The sequence below is a fragment of the Callospermophilus lateralis genome, chromosome 14 (assembly GCF_048772815.1).
Source record: "Callospermophilus lateralis isolate mCalLat2 chromosome 14, mCalLat2.hap1, whole genome shotgun sequence".
NCBI classification, from domain to species: domain Eukaryota; kingdom Metazoa; phylum Chordata; class Mammalia; order Rodentia; family Sciuridae; genus Callospermophilus; species Callospermophilus lateralis.
In genome coordinates, this window is record NC_135318.1 from 37,148,774 (window position 1) to 37,169,996 (window position 21,223).

Consider the following 21,223-nt stretch of genomic DNA (forward strand, 5'->3'; position numbering starts at 1 on the left):
CAGAGGGGAGGGCAGCTCCTCTGCAGCTGCTCTCCTTCCTCGACTCCAGCCCTTGGGCCCAGCCTGGGCTCTGCTGCCTGCTCTCTGCCCTCTGCTGAAGCAGCTCAGCTGCCAGGAGGCTGCAGCTCAAGGGGTGCCCTCTCCCCAGCTGGTGGCCTTTACCACAGTCTCCTGGAAACCAGGGCATTAGCAGCTTGGAGCAGTGGGAGAGTACAGGGCCAGGAGTCCGGAGCCCCAATCCAGGGCTGCTTATCTCTAGGGCCAGGGCCGCTGGCCCAGGGTGGGGTGCCTCTGCGAGGATGTCTGCTCTCTGGGAGCTCACTTCCAGACGCTCTTGGCATTCTTAAGTCCCATTTAGCCTCCTGATGTCAGGGGTGGTCCTGTTTCTACCCTCTGAGTGACAGAGCAAGTGTCTCATTCCTCCCACATGCTGGCTCCAGTCCCACCTCTCCTCCCTTTCAGAATAAGTGTCCCCAGTTCCTTCATCTGTTCTCCGGGCCCAGGGTCTGCCAAAATGGGTGCTCTGCCTGGGCACGGCCATCCCTGACTTCTGGTAGTCCTGACACCCCCAACCCACCCCCTCACCGTCATGGATCCAGTTTGTTCAGAGACAGCCGGGGCCAGCCGCCATGGGCCTCCCGCAGGTGCCAATAATTAGCACCCTGGACAACTGCCTCCTCCTGCCACTCTCCCCTCCTTGAGCATCCAGCAGTCAAATCACTGGCCTTGCAAAAGGAGGTGATAAGCTCCCTGTGAATTCCACATCCTAACACTGTTCCAGTACAGGAAACTGGCCCTGGCCCTCCCTTGGGTCCCCACCTCACCATCCCCATGAGCTCTGCTTTCTCTCTACTGCAAGGAGGGTGGACAGGGGTGAGGGGACAAGGCAGCCCTTGCCCTTTGACTTTCCGGTGCTCAGACTCTTGTGTCTGAAATGCTGGTGCTGGGCCGCACTGTGGGGAGAATGACATCAGAACCACCCTGTAATGGGTTTTAGGCTTTTAGAAGGCACAGAATGGTGAGGTGGTCAAGAGTTTTTGCTGCCCACCCATTGGGTGCTCTTGAGGAAGGCACATAACCTTGCTGTGCCTCCATTTTCTCATCCATAAAATGGAAACAATAACAGTCTCTTCCTTGGGCGTTGACATAAATGATATAAAGTCTGGCGAGGGCTGGATGGGCTAGGGAGGCTTCATGGAGGAGGCGGCCTTGAGTAGGACTTGGAGGGTAGGGAGGATCCCGGCCAGCAGCAAGGCCTTCCACCACAATTTGCTTCCCCTGGCCCTGTGATTATCAGGGAACCTTCATGCTCCCCAGATCTTTTGGGGAAGGCTGTTGACATCTTGTTCCCTAGAGTTAGGGTGCCCTGATGAGCAAGCACTTGGATATGGGTGGCAGAGATTTAGCAGGAGCTGAAGGGTGCAGAGCGAGTGGGCTCCTGACCGCCAGTTCAGACCCCTGTTTTTTCCAGGGCTTCTGAGAGGGGGCCTCAAACGTCCCTGCAATGAAGCCCAGAATACCCATGTCTCTGAGGGTGGGGCGGGGGAGGGCATCTGTGCTCCCGAAGGCTGCCAGCTCCAAGGGAGCTGTGGTCCACCCAGCCAACGGCACCCTTGCCAGGAAGCCCTAAATTTAGGTCTTCCCACCACAGAGGAGCTGTTTCCCTCTACAGCATAATTACAGTAATTATGTGCATTCAGATTACATGGTAATAAAATTAGGATCAAATCAGTCCAAATTGAAATCAGATGAGTTAGGAGCAAAGTAATCAATGACAACATAAATAGAAAAGCCCAGAAGGAAGCTTAAACACGCAGACTTGTCATTGGATCAGGGAGAAAGAAGGGCGAGCTGTTGAACCTGGGCTGAGCATGTTGAGCGTTGGGGCGGGTTGGAAGCTGGGTTTAAATCAGGCCCAGCCAGCACAAGACCCTGGTGGGCCAGGGGCCACTGGCAGCCTCTCTAGTCTGGAAGCCAACTCCTGTATCCCCCAAAACCTTGCTTGCACCTGCCTTGGACATGGATTGCATTGCATTGCGATCTGGTGTTTCTTGGGGCAGGACTGCCTCTCTCACTTCTGAAACACCACCCACAGTTCAGTGGGTGGTGCTGGTGGGTGGACCTTCTTTGCCCATGAGCACAGCTCTCTCTTCACAAGGAATTCTGCCTTGGATGGCTCTTGTCTTCCCAATTAGATGGGGATCTTCTTTGCTCACGATGTTTTGCACTCTGAACCCCTCTCCCTGCAGAAAATTGTACGAATGGTGGGCGTTACTTCTAATTTTTATCAGACTAAGCATGGCCCATCTAGCCAGGAGGGGCCCAAGTGTTCTGCACTTGGCTCAGTGGTTTCTCCTGCCCTTTGGCTAGTTCTTGCTGCCTGGTTGGCACAGGGCAGGGAGCAGGCTGTGGGGTAGCCAAGGGCAGCCTGTTCTCCGAGGAAGCCAGGAAATGGGCAGCCTTGTGCTCTCTGTTCCCGAGGCTGCCGCAATGGAGGATGGTCTGACGGTGGCAGGGGCCTAGTTGCATGAGACAGCACGCATCCTGAGACGCGACTGACGCCCCTCCGTCTCCTGCCTTCACAGTCTTCTGGCTCACGTCAGCCCCCAGCAGGCCCAGCCATCTTCCAGCCAAGCCTCAAGAGCAGGGGACAGAAATCTGGGGGTGGACCATTTGGCCTGGGTTGTAGGAAAGGAGGCTGAAACTGGGACATTAGGAAAACAAGTTGTGCTAGGCAGAACCAGCCTGGGTGGCCACATGCCCAAAGGGCGGAGCACCTGCTGTCCCCGCATCCTGTCCTCATGTCCAGAGCCAGTGTGGGATGCCCCAGGCCAAGTCTGGGTCTGAGAGCAAGGCTGCCCCCAGGTGGGGGCCAGCAGAGGGACTTGCATGGTCCTGTGCTGATTGCTGGCTAACAGGGGACTTTGTGACAGGGTAGGAGTTTGCAGGGAGGACCCCACCCACTCCCCTCAGCCTGAGGCTCCTGAGGTGGGTGAGGACTTTCCCCGCACAAAACCAGAGAGGCCTGCATGATAGCCGCTGCCTGGGCATGGCCAGCATCTTGCCAGGGACCCTACTTTTAGAAAAGGAGGAGAAAGGGAGATGTAGATATTTTTTAGTATCCCTCCAAACACAAGTATTTAAAATCCATGTAATTTTAAAAGTTGAAACATTTGTAGGAGGCAAAGAGGACAGGGTGTGCATGAGTGGTATGTGTCACACAGACAGCAGAGGAGGCTGTGGAGTGGAAACACGGGTGTGCTCACCTCAGGAAGATATGTGATGTGTCTCCCATGGGGGACACCCCTCCCCTGAGGGGCCGTGGGTGTGGCAGAAAGCGCTGGGGTTCAAGTCCCCGCCTACCCACACTTCACTAGCTTGTGGCTTTGAAGCAGTCATTTACTTCCCGGGGCCTCAGTTTCCTCATCTGTAATCTGAGAACTGTCACATCCGCTGTGACGGGGAGGCTGTGAACATGAGCGGAGATGGAGCCTGTCCCTGCCTTGCGCTGCCGGTCCCTGGTAAATGCTCACCATGGCTGTTATAGCCCCTTTAAGAGCAGGCACTCAGAAAGGATGCACCTTTACATTTTTGCCTTCATTTTTTCAAATTTAGGGGTGGGCAGAGCCAGGAAGTCAGATTAAGTGTTGACGGCAGGGAGGAAGCGAGCACCAGCTCTCCTGCCACCACCTTATAGAAATGAGAAAGTGTCTTCTCCTCCCAGGAAGGAAAAAGTAGGTTTTCCACAGAGCAGTGACCAGTAGGCTCCGGGTCCTGTGGGAAGGAACCAAGGAGAAACTGGAGGTCTCTTTAAACAGAGCCCCGCAGGCTCAAAAATGGGCTTTGTCTAGTCCCCAGGAAGAGGGGAGACTCCCAGGGTGAAACCTCTTTGGCCTGCTGCAGAGAGAAGTCAGCCCAGGAAGAGCAAGGCGGTCAGCAAGGAGCGCTGGAGAGAGGAGAACTTGCAAGATCACAGGGAACCTTTCCTTTACTCCTGAAAGCAGAGTATCAAAGCATTATGCCCTTCAGTTCATTCTTTTTCTAAAGTGTCAGAGAGGAGAAAAATGAAAAGCTACAGAGGGCAGCCCGAGGTCAGGGGTCCTGGGCTGAAAATCAGTTTTTCTCTTTCCGAGCCTAAGTCATGCAAGTCCCCTGTGCCTTAGAACCTCCAGCTGTTCCACCAGGTGCTGTGACATGCGGGGTCGGGGTGGGGGGTTCGGTCTCTCTAGAACTGCAGGAGGACTGAGGACCTTCTCAGGTTTTTTTTTTTGACAAGGTTATGTGTCTGCCCTGGGTACAAGAGCATTGCATCATGGGGGAGGAAGGTTGGCAGGAACACTGGAGACTCCTCACTGGGAAGTGTCATGACCAGCAGCAGGACCCAGAGCCACACCTTCGCAGAAGCAGTGTTCCCCACAGAGCTGACAGTTGTTAACTTTGGAGGCTGGGGGAGGAAGTGTCTGGAGTTTGGGAAGTACACCTGAGGCACCAAGCAGAGAAGACCAGGGCAGGTGGCAGAAGCTCAGGCACCTGGCAGCTCACACTGTCGGGTTAGAACTGCATTTGCAGACCACACAGGTGGAGACCCGTTCATGGGCTGTGGGCTAGAACACTTAAAAAATTAAAATAGACTCTCAGGATAGGATGGGAAATATTCCAGTGCATAACCCACGGAGGGGGTGAGTCTTGTGACAATGACTGGGTCTACTGATTATGGGAATGTGTGTCCCGGACCAGGGTGGGGTCAGAGAACTTGAACAACCTGGCAGAGCAGACTGAGCAGGGCTGCAGAGTCACCAGCTTATCCTTGTGTGGTCACTCCTCCTAACTAAGGGTCAGGCAAGAGACAGTAATGTCCCCTCTCTGGATTCTAGAGGGCCTTTGATGCCACTTCCTAATTTGTCAGTGAGATCATGTGTATGTACAATATGTATATATATATATATATATATATATATATATATATATATATACACACACACACACATACACATATATACACATAAATACATATATACATGAATGCATAGTTGTATTCATATTGTGTGTGTGTGTGTGTGTGTGTAAATAATACTGGTTTGGGAATGTAGTCCATAGTAGAGCAGCCTAGCATGTATGAGGCGCTGGGTTCAATATCACACATACACACAATCAGTAAATAGATAGATAGAAAGATAGATAGATAGATAGATAGATAGATAGATAGATAGGCAAATGAATGCTTACTACAAAATTGTATTTGCTATCTGGTCACACACTGCCCTGAGCATTACCATGTGACCCATTCGGTCCTCCCAGCAGCCCCCTGAGTGACACTGCTGTTATCTTCATTATACAGAAGCAGGGAACTGAGGCACAGCAAGAGCAAGTGACCAAACCACGACTCAAGTCCCGACAGCATGGCCCCACTGCTTTGTCCTTGTCACCGCGCTGCCCTGCCTCTTTGCAGAAAGCTAATTGGCGAGTGAGCTGACTTGGGGTTGAGCGTAATTCCAGCAGGACAGAGCGAAGGTTGGCAGAGTCAGCGTCCAGGGATTCAGGACCCCACTCTTGCTAGTTGAAGGGACTTAAGTGTTATAAAGCATTTCGTTTTTAGTTCTTGCTGCGACAGCATTCTACTCTTTGGCTAGCTAGTTAGAGCACCTACAGATGTGGTGTGCTGTTGAATTGTGTATTGTTTGTTTTAATAGAATTAATAATAATATTTTCCTTTATAAGCATTGCAGTAACTGCACATGCAGAAAGCCTGTTTTGTGGGGTGGCAGTAGAAATCATAATAGCATCGGCCATGTAGGAACATGGTACATGGCAGCCTTGTGAATTTTATCTCCTTCCTTTCTGCACAATGGCCCCTCTGCTCCTTCAGGGGTGTTTGTTTTACTTTGGTTTTGATTTTCAGTTTTGCACAGAGCTTACCAAAACTGTGCCCAACTCATCTCTCGTGGCTAATGGTCTCTGTCTCAGGATCCTAATTCCAAACTCTAGGGAGAGAGACTGTACCAGATGTGGCCAGAGATTAAGCCACAGGACACAGAGCTGCCCCTCTTCTGCTGGGGCTGGACCTAAGCAGGGACAGGGGCAGCTCTGGCTGTGGTGCCAAAAGCAGCTTAAGTGTGAGTCTGGTCTCCCAGTTGCGAGCCCCTGGCTGCGGGGAGACACCTGAGGTTAGGGGATGTTGACGTGGGTGGCACTAGAGGGCTTGGGTGTGATATGTTCTGCCCCTTGCTGTGGGCTGGCATGAATCTCAGGGACGGAGGGAGCATCTCTGCCCTCTCTGGAAGCTCATTTTCTCAGAGATGGGAACACAGACATGCCGCTGTGGGGGGGAGGAAGTGTTTCTTGGATGCGTGTGGGCAAGAGTGGGCATGCGGTAGCCCCTAGCTGTGATGTGCCCTTCCACCTCAGCCTCTGTGGTGGGTGCCCCAGGGTGTCCATGAGGCCTGTCTCATGGACTCTCTCTTCATCTATGGGTATGTGATGGTCTGCATGTGTGACCCCTGCTAGTTGGTCCTTTTCCAACTTGAACAGTCCCCCTGCTGTGTGAGGGACAAAAACAGCCCTAGGCCTTTTTCCACTGCTCAGGGATGGAGCAGGCCCTGGACTTAGCCGGAGTGGCAGCCTGCCTGCCCTGTGGGGCTGCATGTCCAGCATGCCTAGCCCTGGCCCCCCTGTGTCTGCAGAGCAGGGCAGGCGCAGAGGCCACACAGGCAAGGAAGCAGCACCGACAGGCCTGCCTTGGGTTCCTGCTCCTGATAGCAAGCTTTGGGGAGCTAGACTCTGGGGCAAGGGAAGCTTCTCCCAGGGAGAGATGGCATCCTGTGACCAGGAGCACAAGCCCCCTTGGAGGGGGAACAGATCCAGAGAGTCACTCTCCAGTAAAGGAAACAGCCAGTTCTTCTGCTCAATGCTTGTGCGGCCTGGACAAGCCTCCTGATCTCTAGTCATGGGGCCCATGTATGAAGAATCGCTGTTCTCGTCTGCACAGCAGCATCCCAGGCTTGTGACTGTGTGTTGCCTGTCATGTCCAGAGCCCTCCCCTGACTCTACCTCTCCTCTCCACAGCTGGAGGAGGCCGAGCACTTTGCCAACGTGGTGGTCAGCCTCGGTGAGGAAGCTGGGGATTTCCTCCCCAAGGGCTACCTGGCCCTGGGTCTCACCTACAGCCTGCAGGCCACTGACGGTGAGTGCCAGGCCCTGTGAGAGGACATCTCAGGCTTCCTAACTGCCTCCAAGGTGTCTTGTCCCACCAGTACCCCCACTGCACCACTCCCCACAGACACCATTCACATTCTTCTGCGTGGCACAGGCATGCGCGCGCACACACACGTGCACAGATACACACCTCTCAGTTCCATTTCCACTCTTTGGTTCAGATCGCCTTCATATCCAGCTCTTCCCACACTCTAGTTCTTCCCACCTTTTAGGCCCTGCCCCAGCTCCAATAAAGCCCAGTCTGATCTCCGTGGAGCTTCTGGTACTTTCTGTCTGTGGTTCCCGGTATCAGCCCTCTACCCCACGGTGCCTTCATTCCGGTTCTCACAGACTTCTGTGATCTTCTGAGGTCTTTTAAATCCCCCATCACATATGGCATGGTGCTGGGCATACAACAGGTGCTTCATAAGTACTCGTGTTTAGTTGATAGGTTCTACTCCTTCCTGCCCAGGTCTAGTGCTCTCTCCCTAGTGCCAACTTTCCCCCATTGATCAGGCAGCTACCCTCCTGTTCTTGCAGCATGAGGGGAAGGGAGTAACAGACCCCTCCCCAGGCCTAATCTGGACTTGGATCTACCTTCACCCACTTCTCCCTAGTGCCGGGCTGTGGGAACAGGGCTATGCACACCTGGCCTCAGAGGCCCTGTGCAGCCTGGCTTGTCCAAAGAAGAGAAGAAGCTGCCTACGAGAGCCTAGTGCAGAGCCAGCTCCTACTGCTCAAGGCATGTGGCTGCAATGTCTTCAGGCCTCTGTGCCCTCCACATGGTCTAGAGGGAGTCCTCAGTCCCTTGGTCACAGTAGGCTTTGATCAAAAGAGCCTCCTAGCCTTTGACCCTGCCCTGGTAGGGACTGTTCCTGAAGCTTTCAAGGTGAGGAGCTCTGCTGGCTCTCAGTGCAGACCCTGGGGTGGGGCCTGCACAGTCATGCTCACACCACACCAAGGCTCAGGACACCTGCCCTGCTGTGTGTGAAGTTGGATGCAGTTCACCAGAAAGGTGCTCAGCTTGGGGTTCCGTCAGCAGCGTGGAAGCCCACCACAGGCAATGACCTTTCTCAGGTTGGTCCAGGGGGCAGGGAGGCCAATGGAGTAGAAGGAACCTGTGTGCCAAGAAATGCGCTAGGAGGCCAGGGCAGCAGAGAGCATCGTCAGGGCTGCTGGCCTTCGAGGCCCCTGTTGTCTCAGAATCCATCTGTCTCCTACAGCCACCCTGAAGTCCAAGAAAGATGAATTGCACCGGAAGGCACTGCAGACGCTGGAGAGGTGAGGAGATGTCCGCTGGCCCCAGGGGCCCTTTGGGGTATTCTTCCCCTCCATGTTTACCTCTGAGGTGTTCACCCTTATGAAATGGAGGTTTCTATTTCCACTTTACGGATGAAGAAACTAAGACTCTGGGAGGTGACACAGCAAGCAGGGTCAGGCCATGGGGGTCGGGTACGCAGCGAGCCCTGCCCTCAGCTCCAGGCCTCTGGCCTTCAATGCTGGTGGAGCCCCGGGGTCAGCTAGGAGCTGGGACTATGGCAGCTACCAGGCTCAGCCCCTGGGGCTCAGGGCTCTAAAATGGAATAATAGCACACTGCTGGGTGACAGTTACACGAGATGAAGCAGGAAGCGCATCTGGTTGCCATGTCCTACCGCTATCAGGGAGTCAGGAATGGTGATCGTCTCCTTTCAGGCTCTCCCAGCCACCTCACGGCTGTGAGGACCTCCCACCTTCCCACAGCCCTCGCAGAGATTTCCTAGCAGCCTGGGGTCAGGGCACAGAGACGACCCTCTCCCAGGAGCTCTGCTGCCTCAGGCCCACCCTTGCCCAGCCCCTCCTCTGCACCACAGCCCCACCCACCTGTCTCCCTCCTCCCTCCTTCCTCGGCCCTCTCCTGCATCTTCTCCCTCTGAGCCTCTGTGTATCCTGCTCCCTCCTGAGCACTGAGGTGGCTGTGTTGTTGGCTAGGGCCCTGCTGGGCCTCCACTTGCCAGCTTTGTTGGAACATCTGCCCCCCTCTGGGCAGATTGTACCCCTACCTAGGGATGCAGCTCCAGGGGGATGTGAGACTCTTCCCCACCAGCTCTTCATTCTTGCCAGAGAGGCCATTCTAGGTCCTCCACCCTCAGGGAGCCTCTGTCCTTCTGAAGGGAGGTGGGAGGCTCTGGCCAGCTGACAGATGCTCAGAGGCGAAGGCCAGGCTGCTGGGTATGGATATACACACTCTCGCCCCTCCCCCTGTTTCACTCAGGTCTGTCACCTCAGGGCCACATTGCAGATGGTCCCTACCTCAGCTAGTGCCAGCCCTCCAGAGCAGCTGTCCCCTGCCTTGGGGACTTCTGCCTAAGCCATCATCTTCCAACTGGATGTGCCTCCAAGACAGGGCCTGGCCAAATCCCCCATCCCCACTGTGTGGCCCCACAGCACCCGGCTTAGGGCTGGCAAGCTGAGGTCCAGCTCATATGCGATTGCTCAATCATTGATGACTGACTTGTCACTTCCTCTCCCCATACAGAGCCCTGGAGCTGGCACCTAGTGACCCCCAGATCATCCTTTATGTCTCCCTGCAGCTGGCCCTCGTCCGACAGGTGGGTTGTCACAGTTCCTAGGCCCCAGATCCCTGGGGGGTGCTGATCCCTTCCTGGCCATTCTGCTTACTAGCTGTGTGACCTTCTGCAAGTGACTGGGCCTCTCTAAGCCTCTGCGTCCTTATCTGTTGTGAGCACCTTTGTGCCCCTCCTTGGAGAGTCCTAGTGAGGATGAAGTCAGTTAATGGGGTACAGCCCTGGCCCATGGGGGGCAGAGAGGAAGGGAGCATCTCTTGCCCTCACTTACCCTACAACATTTCAGTCTTCTGAGGTGATGAGTGATCACAACAGCATTTGCTTGTGTCCTGCCTCCCGCCAACCTTTCCCTGAGAGTCTGGGGGAATGTGGCACCTGGAGCAGTTTCCGGGTGGGCTTTCTATGTTACCCAAAGCCTTTCCCTGAGACTCGGCCTTAGCTTCTGGGACCCTATAGGGGGCCTCCTGTCAACCAACTGCCTTCACCATGCTGGGAGCACCGCCACCATCTGCAGCTCTCCAGGCAGACCTACCTTTCCCCAAGCTAGCAGCTGAGCTGTGAGCTGTCAAGAGGACCCTGGCTATCTAGGCACGTCCCCACCCCAAGCCCTGGAGAATCTCCCTTGCCTCACACACGGGCACACATGCAGCCTCCAAAGCAGGAGCTCCCTGGTGGCCTTGGCCTACTGCATATGGACCGTGACACCCACTGACTGCTCAGGGACCGCAGACAAGCCCGTTTTCCAACAGCTCTCGTCTCCTGTACCTCCGGAAGACAGGCTGAGCTCCAGACTGCTGGAGCACTAGACTCGGGTCTCCAGTACAAAGCCCTCCCTGCCCCAGTTAAGAAAACCCGTGGTCCATCCAGGGATGGGCATGGCACCTCATTCCTGGCCAGGAGGCCGGTCTTGCTGTCGTGCCTGGACATCAGTAGTTGAGTGGGCTTTTTCTCCTGACTCCAGGGTGATGGGGTTCTGTACTCTCTGCCTGCATCACCCTCCCCTGGAACCCACGTTGGCCTGGCTCCTCTTGTCACTGCATGGTGGTTCTCATTATTGGATCTTTTCCTTCTCACCCCATGCCTGGACCCTTTTCTTGGGTCCAGTGACCTGTCACTGTCACTCTGAGTCCTTCTGTCTCCCTCTCTCTGTCCTTCTATCTCAACCATTTTCTCCCCTCGGCCCTGCCGTCATTCCTGCTGTCCTCTGCTGCTTCTCTCACTTCCTCTTTTATCCCCTCCCCTGTGACTCACCCCGTCCCTCCTCCACCTCCAAGCTGTGCCCACGCTCCTGACTTCCAGGCCTTGGACCAACCAGGCACTGGGTCCTTCTGTGTCTCTCTCCAAGAGCATCACCCTCCTCCCAGGAACACAGATGGAAAGATACCTGAGACTGCTTTATTTTTAGCCTTCTGTAAAAGAACCTGGTGCTTTTCTTGCCAATCAAGTTAATGATAAACCTTTGGTGATGCATTTTTTAATCTCTTTAATTATTCACCCATCTCAGATGAATAGGGCCCATCCTTCAAGAGAGATGGCCAGCCAGGCCATTGCAGCCTGGTGCCTAGTTTTCCTGGGGACTCCAGGTCACATCAGCCTCAGAGGTTTGAGGGCCTCTGAGTGGACTTTAACAGAGCCCTCACCCGCCTGATTCTCTGAGGCTTGGAGCTGTCCCATCCTGCCCAGAGCATGTCTTGCTGCTCCAACAGTGATGGTTAGGGACATGGGTGCCTAGCCCAGGGTAATGGGGTGTGTCGTGGCAGAATTACCTTGGCAGGAACAGCCTTGGGGAGGCACAGACAAGCCAAAGTGGTAGCCACAGTGATCAAGGGGGTAACAGAGCCTCATGCTAAGAGTTGCAACTGGATGAACCAGCAGCTGGAGGGTGGGGTAGAGGAGGTTTGTGTGTCCTGGGGAACTGGGCCAGGATGGAGGTACCAACATTTGGAAGGTGAGGAGGACATAGTAGTTAGCTGGACGCCTGCCACAACCCTGGTCCATCCTGGCTGGCCTGGACCTGGGAAGAGCTGAGTGTGGGCCTTTGGCTCACCCAGCAGGGGCTTAGCAGCTTGTGGGAGGCCCAGCTCTGTTGCTAAATAGCTCCACAGGGCTGGACCTCTTAGGGTGAGGACATTTGAAAAGATCAAGGGATGGAAGATAAACATGCATTTTCATTTGCAGTTCATTTAACCCTTCTGAAGTAAGGCATGTGCCTAACTTGCAGATAAGGAAACTGAATTCAGAGAGACTGGAGCTCCAGGATATGGCTAGAACCATTTTTCCCCCCCCAAATTCACAAATACTGCTCTTTCTGCAACACACCAACAAGCCCGAAAGAGCGTGATCAGTGGATTCAGATGGTACTGCCCCAGCCAGGACTGGAGCAGTAGGCTCGCATGTGTTTGCTAAGAAGGAGGAGATGGTGTAAGGGGCGCAGGTCACAGGAAATTGTTCGAGAGCTGCCGCAGGCACCAGGATGATGGGCATCTTTTGAAGAAGACTGTTTACATTGGTGACTGCAGAATTCTTTTTACTCCTTGATGTTTGTGGAAACTTTGCCCAGCCCCTGCCAAGGGTGTACAGGCCTGGCCACGTGGGTGGGGGTTGGGAGGAGCTTTGCTCCCTGACTGAGCAGCAGATGGGTGCCGATACTAAAGAGGTGGAATGGGATGCAGGAGATGAGCCTGCAGATGAACCTTGGAACCGATCTTGGGGAGTGTTGTGCTGAGAATGATTTCTTCAGGAGAGGGGAGTTCCCGGAACCACCCATATCCTCCCCAAGGCCAGCTAGAAGCAGGGATCCATCCTGGCAAGGCGGTGGTAGGCAGGCATATGGTCTTAGCCCTGCACAGTCTCCCTTTGGGGTGTGCTAGGAAGTTAACCCCACGTCCCTGTTGCTACTTGCAGATGGGGCATGACCACAGCTGCAAATCATGAGTCTCTCAGCAGCTAGATCTGGTAGGGTGTTAGGGTCCCACTCAGATAGGACAGTAGAAGTTGCCCTTCCCCGCTGTACCTGCCTCTCCTCACCAATAGGCCTCCCAGAGCCACCAGGGCCTGGTGTCTTTCACACAGAGCTCCAAGAAGAGAAGCAAATCAGGGTTCATCAGCTGGGAATCATGTGGCCCTGGGTGTCTCCACTGTCTTCCAGAAGACCATGGGCTGAGTTCACAGCATTCCTGGGGGCATCTGCAAGGGGCTTCCCAGACCCTCCATGTGACTTTCTTCACCCTGCATGATCTGGCCTCCTCCTACCTGTCCAGTCTTACTTCTGTATAGAACCAGGCTTGATAATCATTTATTGAGTCGTAAAACAAAACACAAGATTAGAATCTGGCTAGGCGCCCCCAATGCCTGCATTAGAAAGCAGTCTTCCCCTCTTCTCACACTAACCTCTGCTGCGTCCTTGCCTTTGGTCAGCTTTTCTCCTGCCTGGAACACCCCTTCTATCACCTTACGCTGAGAACCCCGTTTCCATCTGCTGACCCCCGTTGACAGAGCTCTAGGAAAGGGCTTCTGCACTTGATCAGGCTGCCTCTTCCTAGAACTCCCACACTTCCATTTAGGAAGTGCTTCCCAGTGTCTACCAAAATCCTTCATGCTGCACCATGAACCTGCTGCCCTCTACTCCCCACAGGGACAGCAGGTCCCTCCTTGCTGGGCTGTCTGGGGTACGTGTTTTCTTGTTGTACAATCCCCATCCCCCAAGGCCCAGGGCTCGCTCACTTCTTGGCTGACACCTGGCCCCCAGAGCCCTGGGGAAGGTCCCTAAGCTGGCCACTTGCTTTGGCAGATCTCTAGTGCCATGGAGCAGCTGCAGGAGGCGCTGCTGATGTGCAGGGACGATGCCAACGCACTCCACCTGCTGGCACTGCTCTTCTCCGCCCAGAAGCACTATCAGCACGCCCTGGATGTCATCAACATGGCCATCACCGAGTACCCTGAGAACTTCAAGTGAGTTCCCTGGGGACCCTGTCTGGTGGGGGGTGACTAAGAGGCTGACTGGCCACTGGCAAAGGCACCTGGGCACACACACACCCTTATTGCCAGCCATGCACATGGAGTAAGCTCCTATTGCATGCATGCTCCCAGGTGGAGACCGGGTGTAGGGTGGTCAGTGACCCCGGGACTCTGTACTGGGGTGCCACACAGGGACTAGTGAGCCTGTGCTGCTGCTCAACTTTGGGGGGGCAGGGACTGTGGACATGCACAAGAGGGTGTGGCATGTTGGACTGCAAGTGTACCGCTCAGGTGCTTCCGCCCGCCCCACTCTGCATGAGCATCCTCAGGGCATGTGACTTAATCATGACCCTCATACAACCAGCCAAGGATGGGATTCTATCACTGGCTGAGCTGGCAGAGCCAAAGGAGCCATTCCCCTGCCTCCAAGCAGCCATTCCACCTACATCTCTCGATGGCCCCTGGGAGGGAGTAGTTATCTTTCTCCAGGGTAGTTTTTCCTGCTCCTCTGTTTACTGCCCTAACCAGATAACCCTTCTTCTTGAAGCAGAGTTCAAGCTTCACTTGGCCCAGGCAGTGGTGGGTGGGGTAGGACTAGCTCTTCCCACCCTCACCTATACCACAGGAACTACTGCCACCAAACCAGAACATGGGAACAAGAGCCACACAGCTGAGGCAGGAGCCTGGCTGCTCTGTGGGAGGAAACCAGGGGGAAGACATCTTTTGATTTCTGCTTTCTTCCCCTCAGGGACAGGTGACACTGGGTACAATAGTCTTTGTTTCTCCGAATTCTATAATCCCAGAATGAGGGGCCCTTGAGCTCCCTGACTCCCACCCTGTTCCACCTTGGGGACTGAAGGAAGGCCATTTAGAACCAACCTGAAGCTGTCCCACTGTAGACTGCCAGGAGGAAGCTGGGGTCCTGGTCACCCTGGTCACTGTGACTCATGCTGGCAGTATCAATGAGAATTGGCAATGTTATGGAGAATTAGGGAAAATCAGTGGAATCCTTGGGTACTTCAGTGGTGATGGGTGATAACGGAAACCGCAGTGTCTCAGCCTGGGAGGTTCTCCTCACAGGGAGACCTGGGCTTCCGCCTCTGTCCTATCAGAAACAGGGCCGACTACAGGGGTCATGCTTGGCCTTTCCAGCATCCCTGGCCTCCTTCAGAGAACACTGCAGGTGATTTCACTTGTGGCCTCTGCCAGGGTGCTGAGGACTGCTGTGGATGGGGTCCTCCTCACCAAGGCCTCTAAAGAGGGGTGCCCCGGGCATGGTGGGGTTTCCTAAGCCAAGCAACACAGTGGGCCTTGCGAAGAGGGGCCCACCATGAATGAGGCCCAGGGCTGTCATTGCCTTGCCAGTTAGCCTGCTCTGCAGTCCCAGGATCCTGGAGTCTTGCTCTGCCTACCCTCATCCAGATGGACCCCCACCTGCAGGACCCAGGTGGGTCTCAGCTGCTCACAGGTGTGAGTAGAGCATGTGACCATCTCAACAAAGGCCCATCCTCGTGTTTAAGGGATGGCCCTGAGTCTGAGCCTTGACCCAGCTTTTGAGAAACTGGTAAAATTCTGATCACGTCACTTTATAAGGCAGGTCACTTAGGGGATTCTAAAACACAGATAAATCCGTTTGGACAAGGGATTAGATACCTTATCTCAGTTAATGGCAAATATTATACAGCAATACAGGCTGATAACATTTATGGGTTTTTAAAATTTTATTTATAATGAAAAGACACAAAGACAAAGTTTCTCCAATCCTAGTGCTGCTACCTTTCTCTTTCCAACTCCATCCTCACACCCGTCTACCAGGCCCTGACTCACTGTGGCTGGTGTGCATGTGATCCATGTGCCTGTGCCTGTGTGTACCTGCACGAGCATGTGTATGTCTGTGTGTGCATTCACTCGTGTCAGTTAGGCCTCAGTGGAGACAGAAATGGCTAAGAAGATCTAGAATCCTCTTGGGGGGTGGGGGTGGAAGCAGCGTGGTGGCACACACCTGTAATCCCAGCAGCTCAGGAGGCTGGGTCAGGAGGATCACAAGTTCAAGGCCAGCCTTGGCAACTTAACAAGACTGTGTCTCAAAATAAAATTAAAAGAGCTGAGGGCATAGCTCAGGGCAGAGTGCTTGCTTGCCTAGCTTGTTCAAGGCCCTGGGTTCAATCCCCAGTATAAAAACAAAAACAAAACAAAACAAAAAAACAGAATCTTAGGGTGAGAAAGGGTAAGAGACTCCTCAGCTACCCCTGGGGCTGGGCCGTGTGCACCACGGATGCCAGGCAAGGCTCGAGGCAAACAGTATTTTATCAGCAAGTCCTTTTCCAAGTGAATCTCACACGGAAACTGAGAATATGAAGCAGACAGGAGCACAGCTGCTCTGACAGGGCTTCAGGAAGACTCAGAGCCGGCCCAGGAGGCCTGCCTTGCACCCCCAGTTCCAGCAAAGAGGCCTTTCCATTCCAGCCGCAGGTGGGCAGGTGGCTCAGTGTGTCTTCCTAACTTCTGAGCTGAGTGCTCCAGCAGGCACTCCTCCCCGTCATGTGACCACCTCCCCGGGTTGAAAGTCTGAAGTCCAAGCTGTGCGAGGTGCAGCAGTGCATGGGGTCTCTCGGTGTGGGGACCATCCCTCTGGCCCACCTCGGGCAGGTGCCTCCTATGGGCACCACCTCCTCCACTTTCCTGGGCTCTGGGTTGGGCTGGGAAGGCTCAGCTTCCTCACAGCAGGGTGTGAGCCCCCTCTGCCCTTCCCCAGCTGCACTCTTCACCACCTTCCTCCCACCCCACCAGGACACGCCCCCTCACTCTGAGTGTGTCTTCATGGGCAGAGGGTCCTGGCCTTGAGCTTGCTGCTTCCTGGGGACGTGAGTGAGGGCTGTGCTTGCGTGCATGTGGGGAGATGGCTTTCATCAGATTCTTAGAGGGGCCTTGCCACAGAAAGGTGGAGGAGCTCTGGTGCAGACAGATGGCTGCTGTCAGTGTGGAGCCTAAGTCCTGGGCTTCCCCGCACCCCCAGCAGTGTCCCTGCTTGTGGAGGCGGGAGCCTTAAGGGGGCAGCCTCTGCCGTGGGAACAACTCACCCATACAGAGGACGCACTGTGTCTGACTCAGGGGCGTCAGGAACTCAGGGGGCCGAGACCCTGCATCCCCTTTCGTTCCCTGTAGTGTGCAGAGCAGCGTGCTGCAGGGACGCACCCCGGGTGCAGTAGCACCCCGCCTCTGCCCATCTGCTCAGGGGTCGGCAGGGTAGGAGAAGCAGTTTTTATCTTGAGCCACTCTGAGCCCCTCCCCTGCCAGACTGGGAAGAGCTCTGTTTTCATGTGAGCCGGTCCTTAAAGGGTACAAAATAGGCTGGGGTGTAGCTCATGGTAGAGTGAGTGTTTGCTTTGTCATGTGTGAGGTCCTGGGTTCCATCCCCAGCACTGGAGAAAAAAACTCTAACTGGAAAAAAATATATAGGGCTTTCTGGCCTCCAGAACTGTGAGAGAATGAACCTCTTCCATTAAAAAAAAAAAATATATATATATATATATATATATATATATATATATATATATATATATATATACATATATATATATATATATGTATTATGTTTTAAATATATGTACAAGTGTATATATGTGGCTGGGGAAGCTGCCTTCCTTCCACCTCTGTTGAGTGACCATAAGGTAATGACCATGTCACTTTGCAAATAAGTCATTCTGTTCCTCACAGCAGAAACCCCAGAGTACAGAAACCCAGGGATTAGCAGGAAATGTCATTGAGTCCATTACGGGTCAGGGATCTCTGCAAAATGTCATTGCTCCTGGATTGACACCGCGTCCTGCTCCTCCAGCTGCTCCCTGCACTGGGAACAAGCACAGTGGCTCCAGCTGTTGCCAAGATAGTTAATTAAACAACTGGTCCAGTAAAATATCACTCGGCAAAACAACATGAACCAAACCTCCTCAGCCCTGACCTCACTGTTGCCAACAAACTCTGTTTTCAGGGGACATTCACAGGCCTATGGTGGTCTCTCTCCTACCAAACACAGGCACAGCTGTCTGGGGGTTGATGCCTCCTGGAACTTGTCTTTCCTGCAGCAACCATCAGAGCAGCGGGTGCCAGAGCGTGCCAGGCCAGTGTTGGCATGGGCGCTTTGCCTGTCATTGTTTGAGAGAAGCCTGGTGCAGGGGAGGGAGCCAGTGGGTAGTAGATGGACCCCCAGTCCACTCGAGGTTATCCTCGGGTGAGAGCCATAATGAGGTCCCTGCCCTTGAGTCAGCTCTGTCACTTGCCCATGCCACCTGCAGCAACTTGCTTTTTGAAAAGTCAGTCAACATCGGTCCTGGCTTCCTGGGGTCTGCTTTGAGGCTCAAACTAAAGGAAGTCATGTAGCTGATGGACAGCCATGTCTGAGGTGGCAGTGTGGAGGGTCGAGGGGCTGCCCACAGAGTCACACTGGTATCTGGGACCTGAGGGCAGCAGTGAGTGCAGGGACCAGGAGTTGGAGTAAGGAGGTGGTGCCCTGTGGGTCCTTCCCAGGAGGCCAGCTCTGGGAAGAGCGTTGTGATGTCACCACTCCCATACAGCCAGCGTCAAGCTCCCAGAACAAAACCTAGCTTTCGTAGAGTCAAACTTTAGAAAATCCTTCAGAATTCAGGGATTAGAAAGCGAAGCAAAGAGGATCTTTATTTCCATGCTGCGGGATGACCTTTAGTTAGTAGAGCTCAGGTTTAAAAAAGCAGGAACGTGACGAGGCAGAGACTGATGGCCCCTCAGGGACAGTGTGAACCTGGCACGATGGGAACCAGACACCCGGGGTGGCTTCCTGAAATCCTGTGGGCTTCCGACTAAGCCCTGGACACATGTGCTGGCCAGGCTGTCCCTGACCACCAGCCAGGAGGCCCAGGCCTTTGGGGGCAGCAGTGTCCCTGTTTGGAATGTGAGAAGCTCCTGCCATCCCTGGAGATGGCTTTCTTCTAATTTGGGGTGGGGGAGGCAGCTGGGCGCCTGACCAGGGAGGGGCACGGACATGGGGTCAAGGGGAACAGGTCACTGATAAGCGTCCTTCCTAAAGCCATGGCACTGTCAGGCAATGGTTTTAGGTAACAGATTCTTTGCGCTTTAGTCAGACCCTTGTAGTGAAGGTCACCATAGCAACCAAACAAAGTTCCCGGACTAATGATGGGAGCTTTCCAATAACCAGCCTGTCAGTCACTGTTCCCACCCAGCCCTGGAAGCCTGCCAGGCCGGCTACGAAGGCCCAAGCCATACCTAGATCAGCAATGGAGCAAATGGTTTCTCTTCCCGCCCCACAAGGGGCAAGACCGCATCCTCCCACCCTCCAAACCTCAGTTGGTCAGAGCAGGTCCTCCTAGGAGTTCCTGCTGGCCCAGACCTGGTCCTAAGGGAGTTGGAAAATCCTGGGGGAAGGTATGTCATAGCCCCAGAGGGCCCTTCCCATCAGGGGAACAATATGGCCCTCTCCACAAGCCTGAGCTCGCTTGGGGTAAACAAATGAACCGCCAAAGCCATCTGCCCCAGGAAACCTAGATTGTTTTGGAAAATGTTTGAGCTGATAACTAGGCATTAGCCAAGGCGGACCTCGCCTGGACCCAGTTCAGGCTGAAGCTGAGCTGAGCCTCTAGGGCACTTCTCTCATCCACCTGACCTGCCTCACCTATTTTCTCAGATGGCTGGCGACAAATTTCTCGTGGCGCCTTAAACCCAGTGTGTTTGATTGTCCTTATTAAGGACTTTGTAGTACATCAAAAGAATGCTTAAAATACCAACACTCCAGCGAGGGGGTTGGAATCAAAGGTATTAGTACAAACAGTTTATCACTTTTGCTGGGTTCATGAAACCTGTTTGGCTGCCCCAGCGCCTGAGGAGGACACCAGCGGCCGGGGGGCTGAGGGAAGTGTTAAGCCAGGCGTAATCACTGGCAGCATGGGATCCTTCCCAAAGGTCAGTTCCTCCTCAGCTAAGCTAGGTTGACATTCAGCATTTCCCCTCATCGGTTGTCCCATGAGCACCTCTGATCTCACTTTGGGTCCCGCCTATGAATCGTAAGGTACAGCCCTCGGTCTCCAGGTAGTGGGCAGCTTACATTTGACCTTAGAAGATAGATGACATGGGTTGTTTTGTTTGTCTCGGGAAGAGAGGAAGGAAGACGGATATTTGCAGGTTTTTCTCAAAGGAATTCTACTTTTGTCTTCAAAGGGGGTCTTAGCCCTTGGCTTCTGATGTTCGTTGATCTCCCTGCTATAGCCCAGGCCTAGGACACAGGGTTCTCTGTAGCAGAGACAAAGTCTGTCTGCCCCTGGAAGAGGGCCCTGCCCACAAAGCAGGGCTGATCTCCCTCAGCAGGGGGAGGTCTTCAGGTACCTGCAGGTCTCACTGAGTAGAAGTGACAGACGGAGAGCAAGGCCATACCTGCTGGGAACCTACCTTTGTTGTACATGAGGGCCTTTCTGGAAGGTCTTCTGCCCAGGATGGTTATGAAAAGGCTCTGTGTGGTTTACATTCAATCCTGCCAAGGTCGTGAATTTAGGTCTAGGGAGCATCCGGAAGTAACTGGAGGTGGCCCACAGCAGAGGGAAGCTGAGCCCAGAGGCCAATGGGATCAGCCATCAGTCAGCACAGAACACAGCTGAGAATGGTGCGCCCAGGCTGGGGGCCACCCTCAGGGCAACCTGCTTGCTCACCAGGTAGAGGAGGCCTTTGAAGGAAGGAAGAGCTACTTCAGCAAGTAGATGTTTTTTTTTTTTTCAGACCCTTGCTTTTTAAAGTGTCTCAGTCAGATCATGTTAAATGAATCAACTAAGAAGTGAAGAATCATCAGGAGCCTTCAAAGACTGAGGGACATGAGTCAGCGGGGCCCAGTGCCCACGTCTGTCATCCCATCTATATGAGAAGCTGAAGTAGAAGGATCACAAGTTCAAGGCCAGCCAAGGCAACTTGACAAGATCCTGCCTCAAACTAAAAAATAAAAAGATCTGGGATGTAACTCAGTGGTAAAGAGCTATTGGTTCACTCCCCAGTACCCCCCCCCCAAAAAAAATTAGGAGACATGGATATGTGGAATCCTCCAATTCCCAGGGGAAAAAAAACTCTGCTTTAGGGTTCAGAGCTGCTAAAAGGGGTCCCTCCTGTGTTGGGAAGGTAATTTAGCTGGAATGACCTTCCCCCTTTCAGGGAGGCCCCTGGTCCTGTTGAGAGTCCCTGTAAAAACCACACCCTTGAAAGAGCTGTGTGAGTTAAATTAGGCTCCCACCCTGGTGGTGTTTTTCCAGAGCCAGGGAATTTGGAGGAATCTGGGAGACCTGTGTGGCTCAATGTGTCCCTGGCATCCTAGCCCGCTGAGATCCAGGTGATCAGAAGCTGAAGGGGGCCAGGGGCAGGCTGGGGAGGGCTTACTCCCCTCCTTCTCTCACGATCCTGTCACCTGGGTGGGGCCACTGTGCCTGGCCAGGTGACAGCACATCCCCACTCCAAGCCTTTATCCTTGCCCTCCCAGTCCCCC

The 21,223-nt window shown here is 54.0% G+C and overlaps 1 protein-coding gene across 1 annotated transcript in view; it reads left to right on the plus strand.

Annotated features, from left to right (window-relative positions):
• The window catches only part of Ttc7a (tetratricopeptide repeat domain 7A), a 112,659-nt gene that overhangs the window by 62,008 nt on the left and 29,428 nt on the right, over positions 1-21,223 (plus strand). The window contains exons 12-15 of the mRNA XM_076833278.2: positions 7,063-7,180; positions 8,415-8,472; positions 9,708-9,780; positions 13,547-13,707. Of these exons, the coding sequence (XP_076689393.1) occupies positions 7,063-7,180; positions 8,415-8,472; positions 9,708-9,780; positions 13,547-13,707 (410 nt within the window). The remainder of the gene's footprint in view (positions 1-7,062; positions 7,181-8,414; positions 8,473-9,707; positions 9,781-13,546; positions 13,708-21,223) is intronic.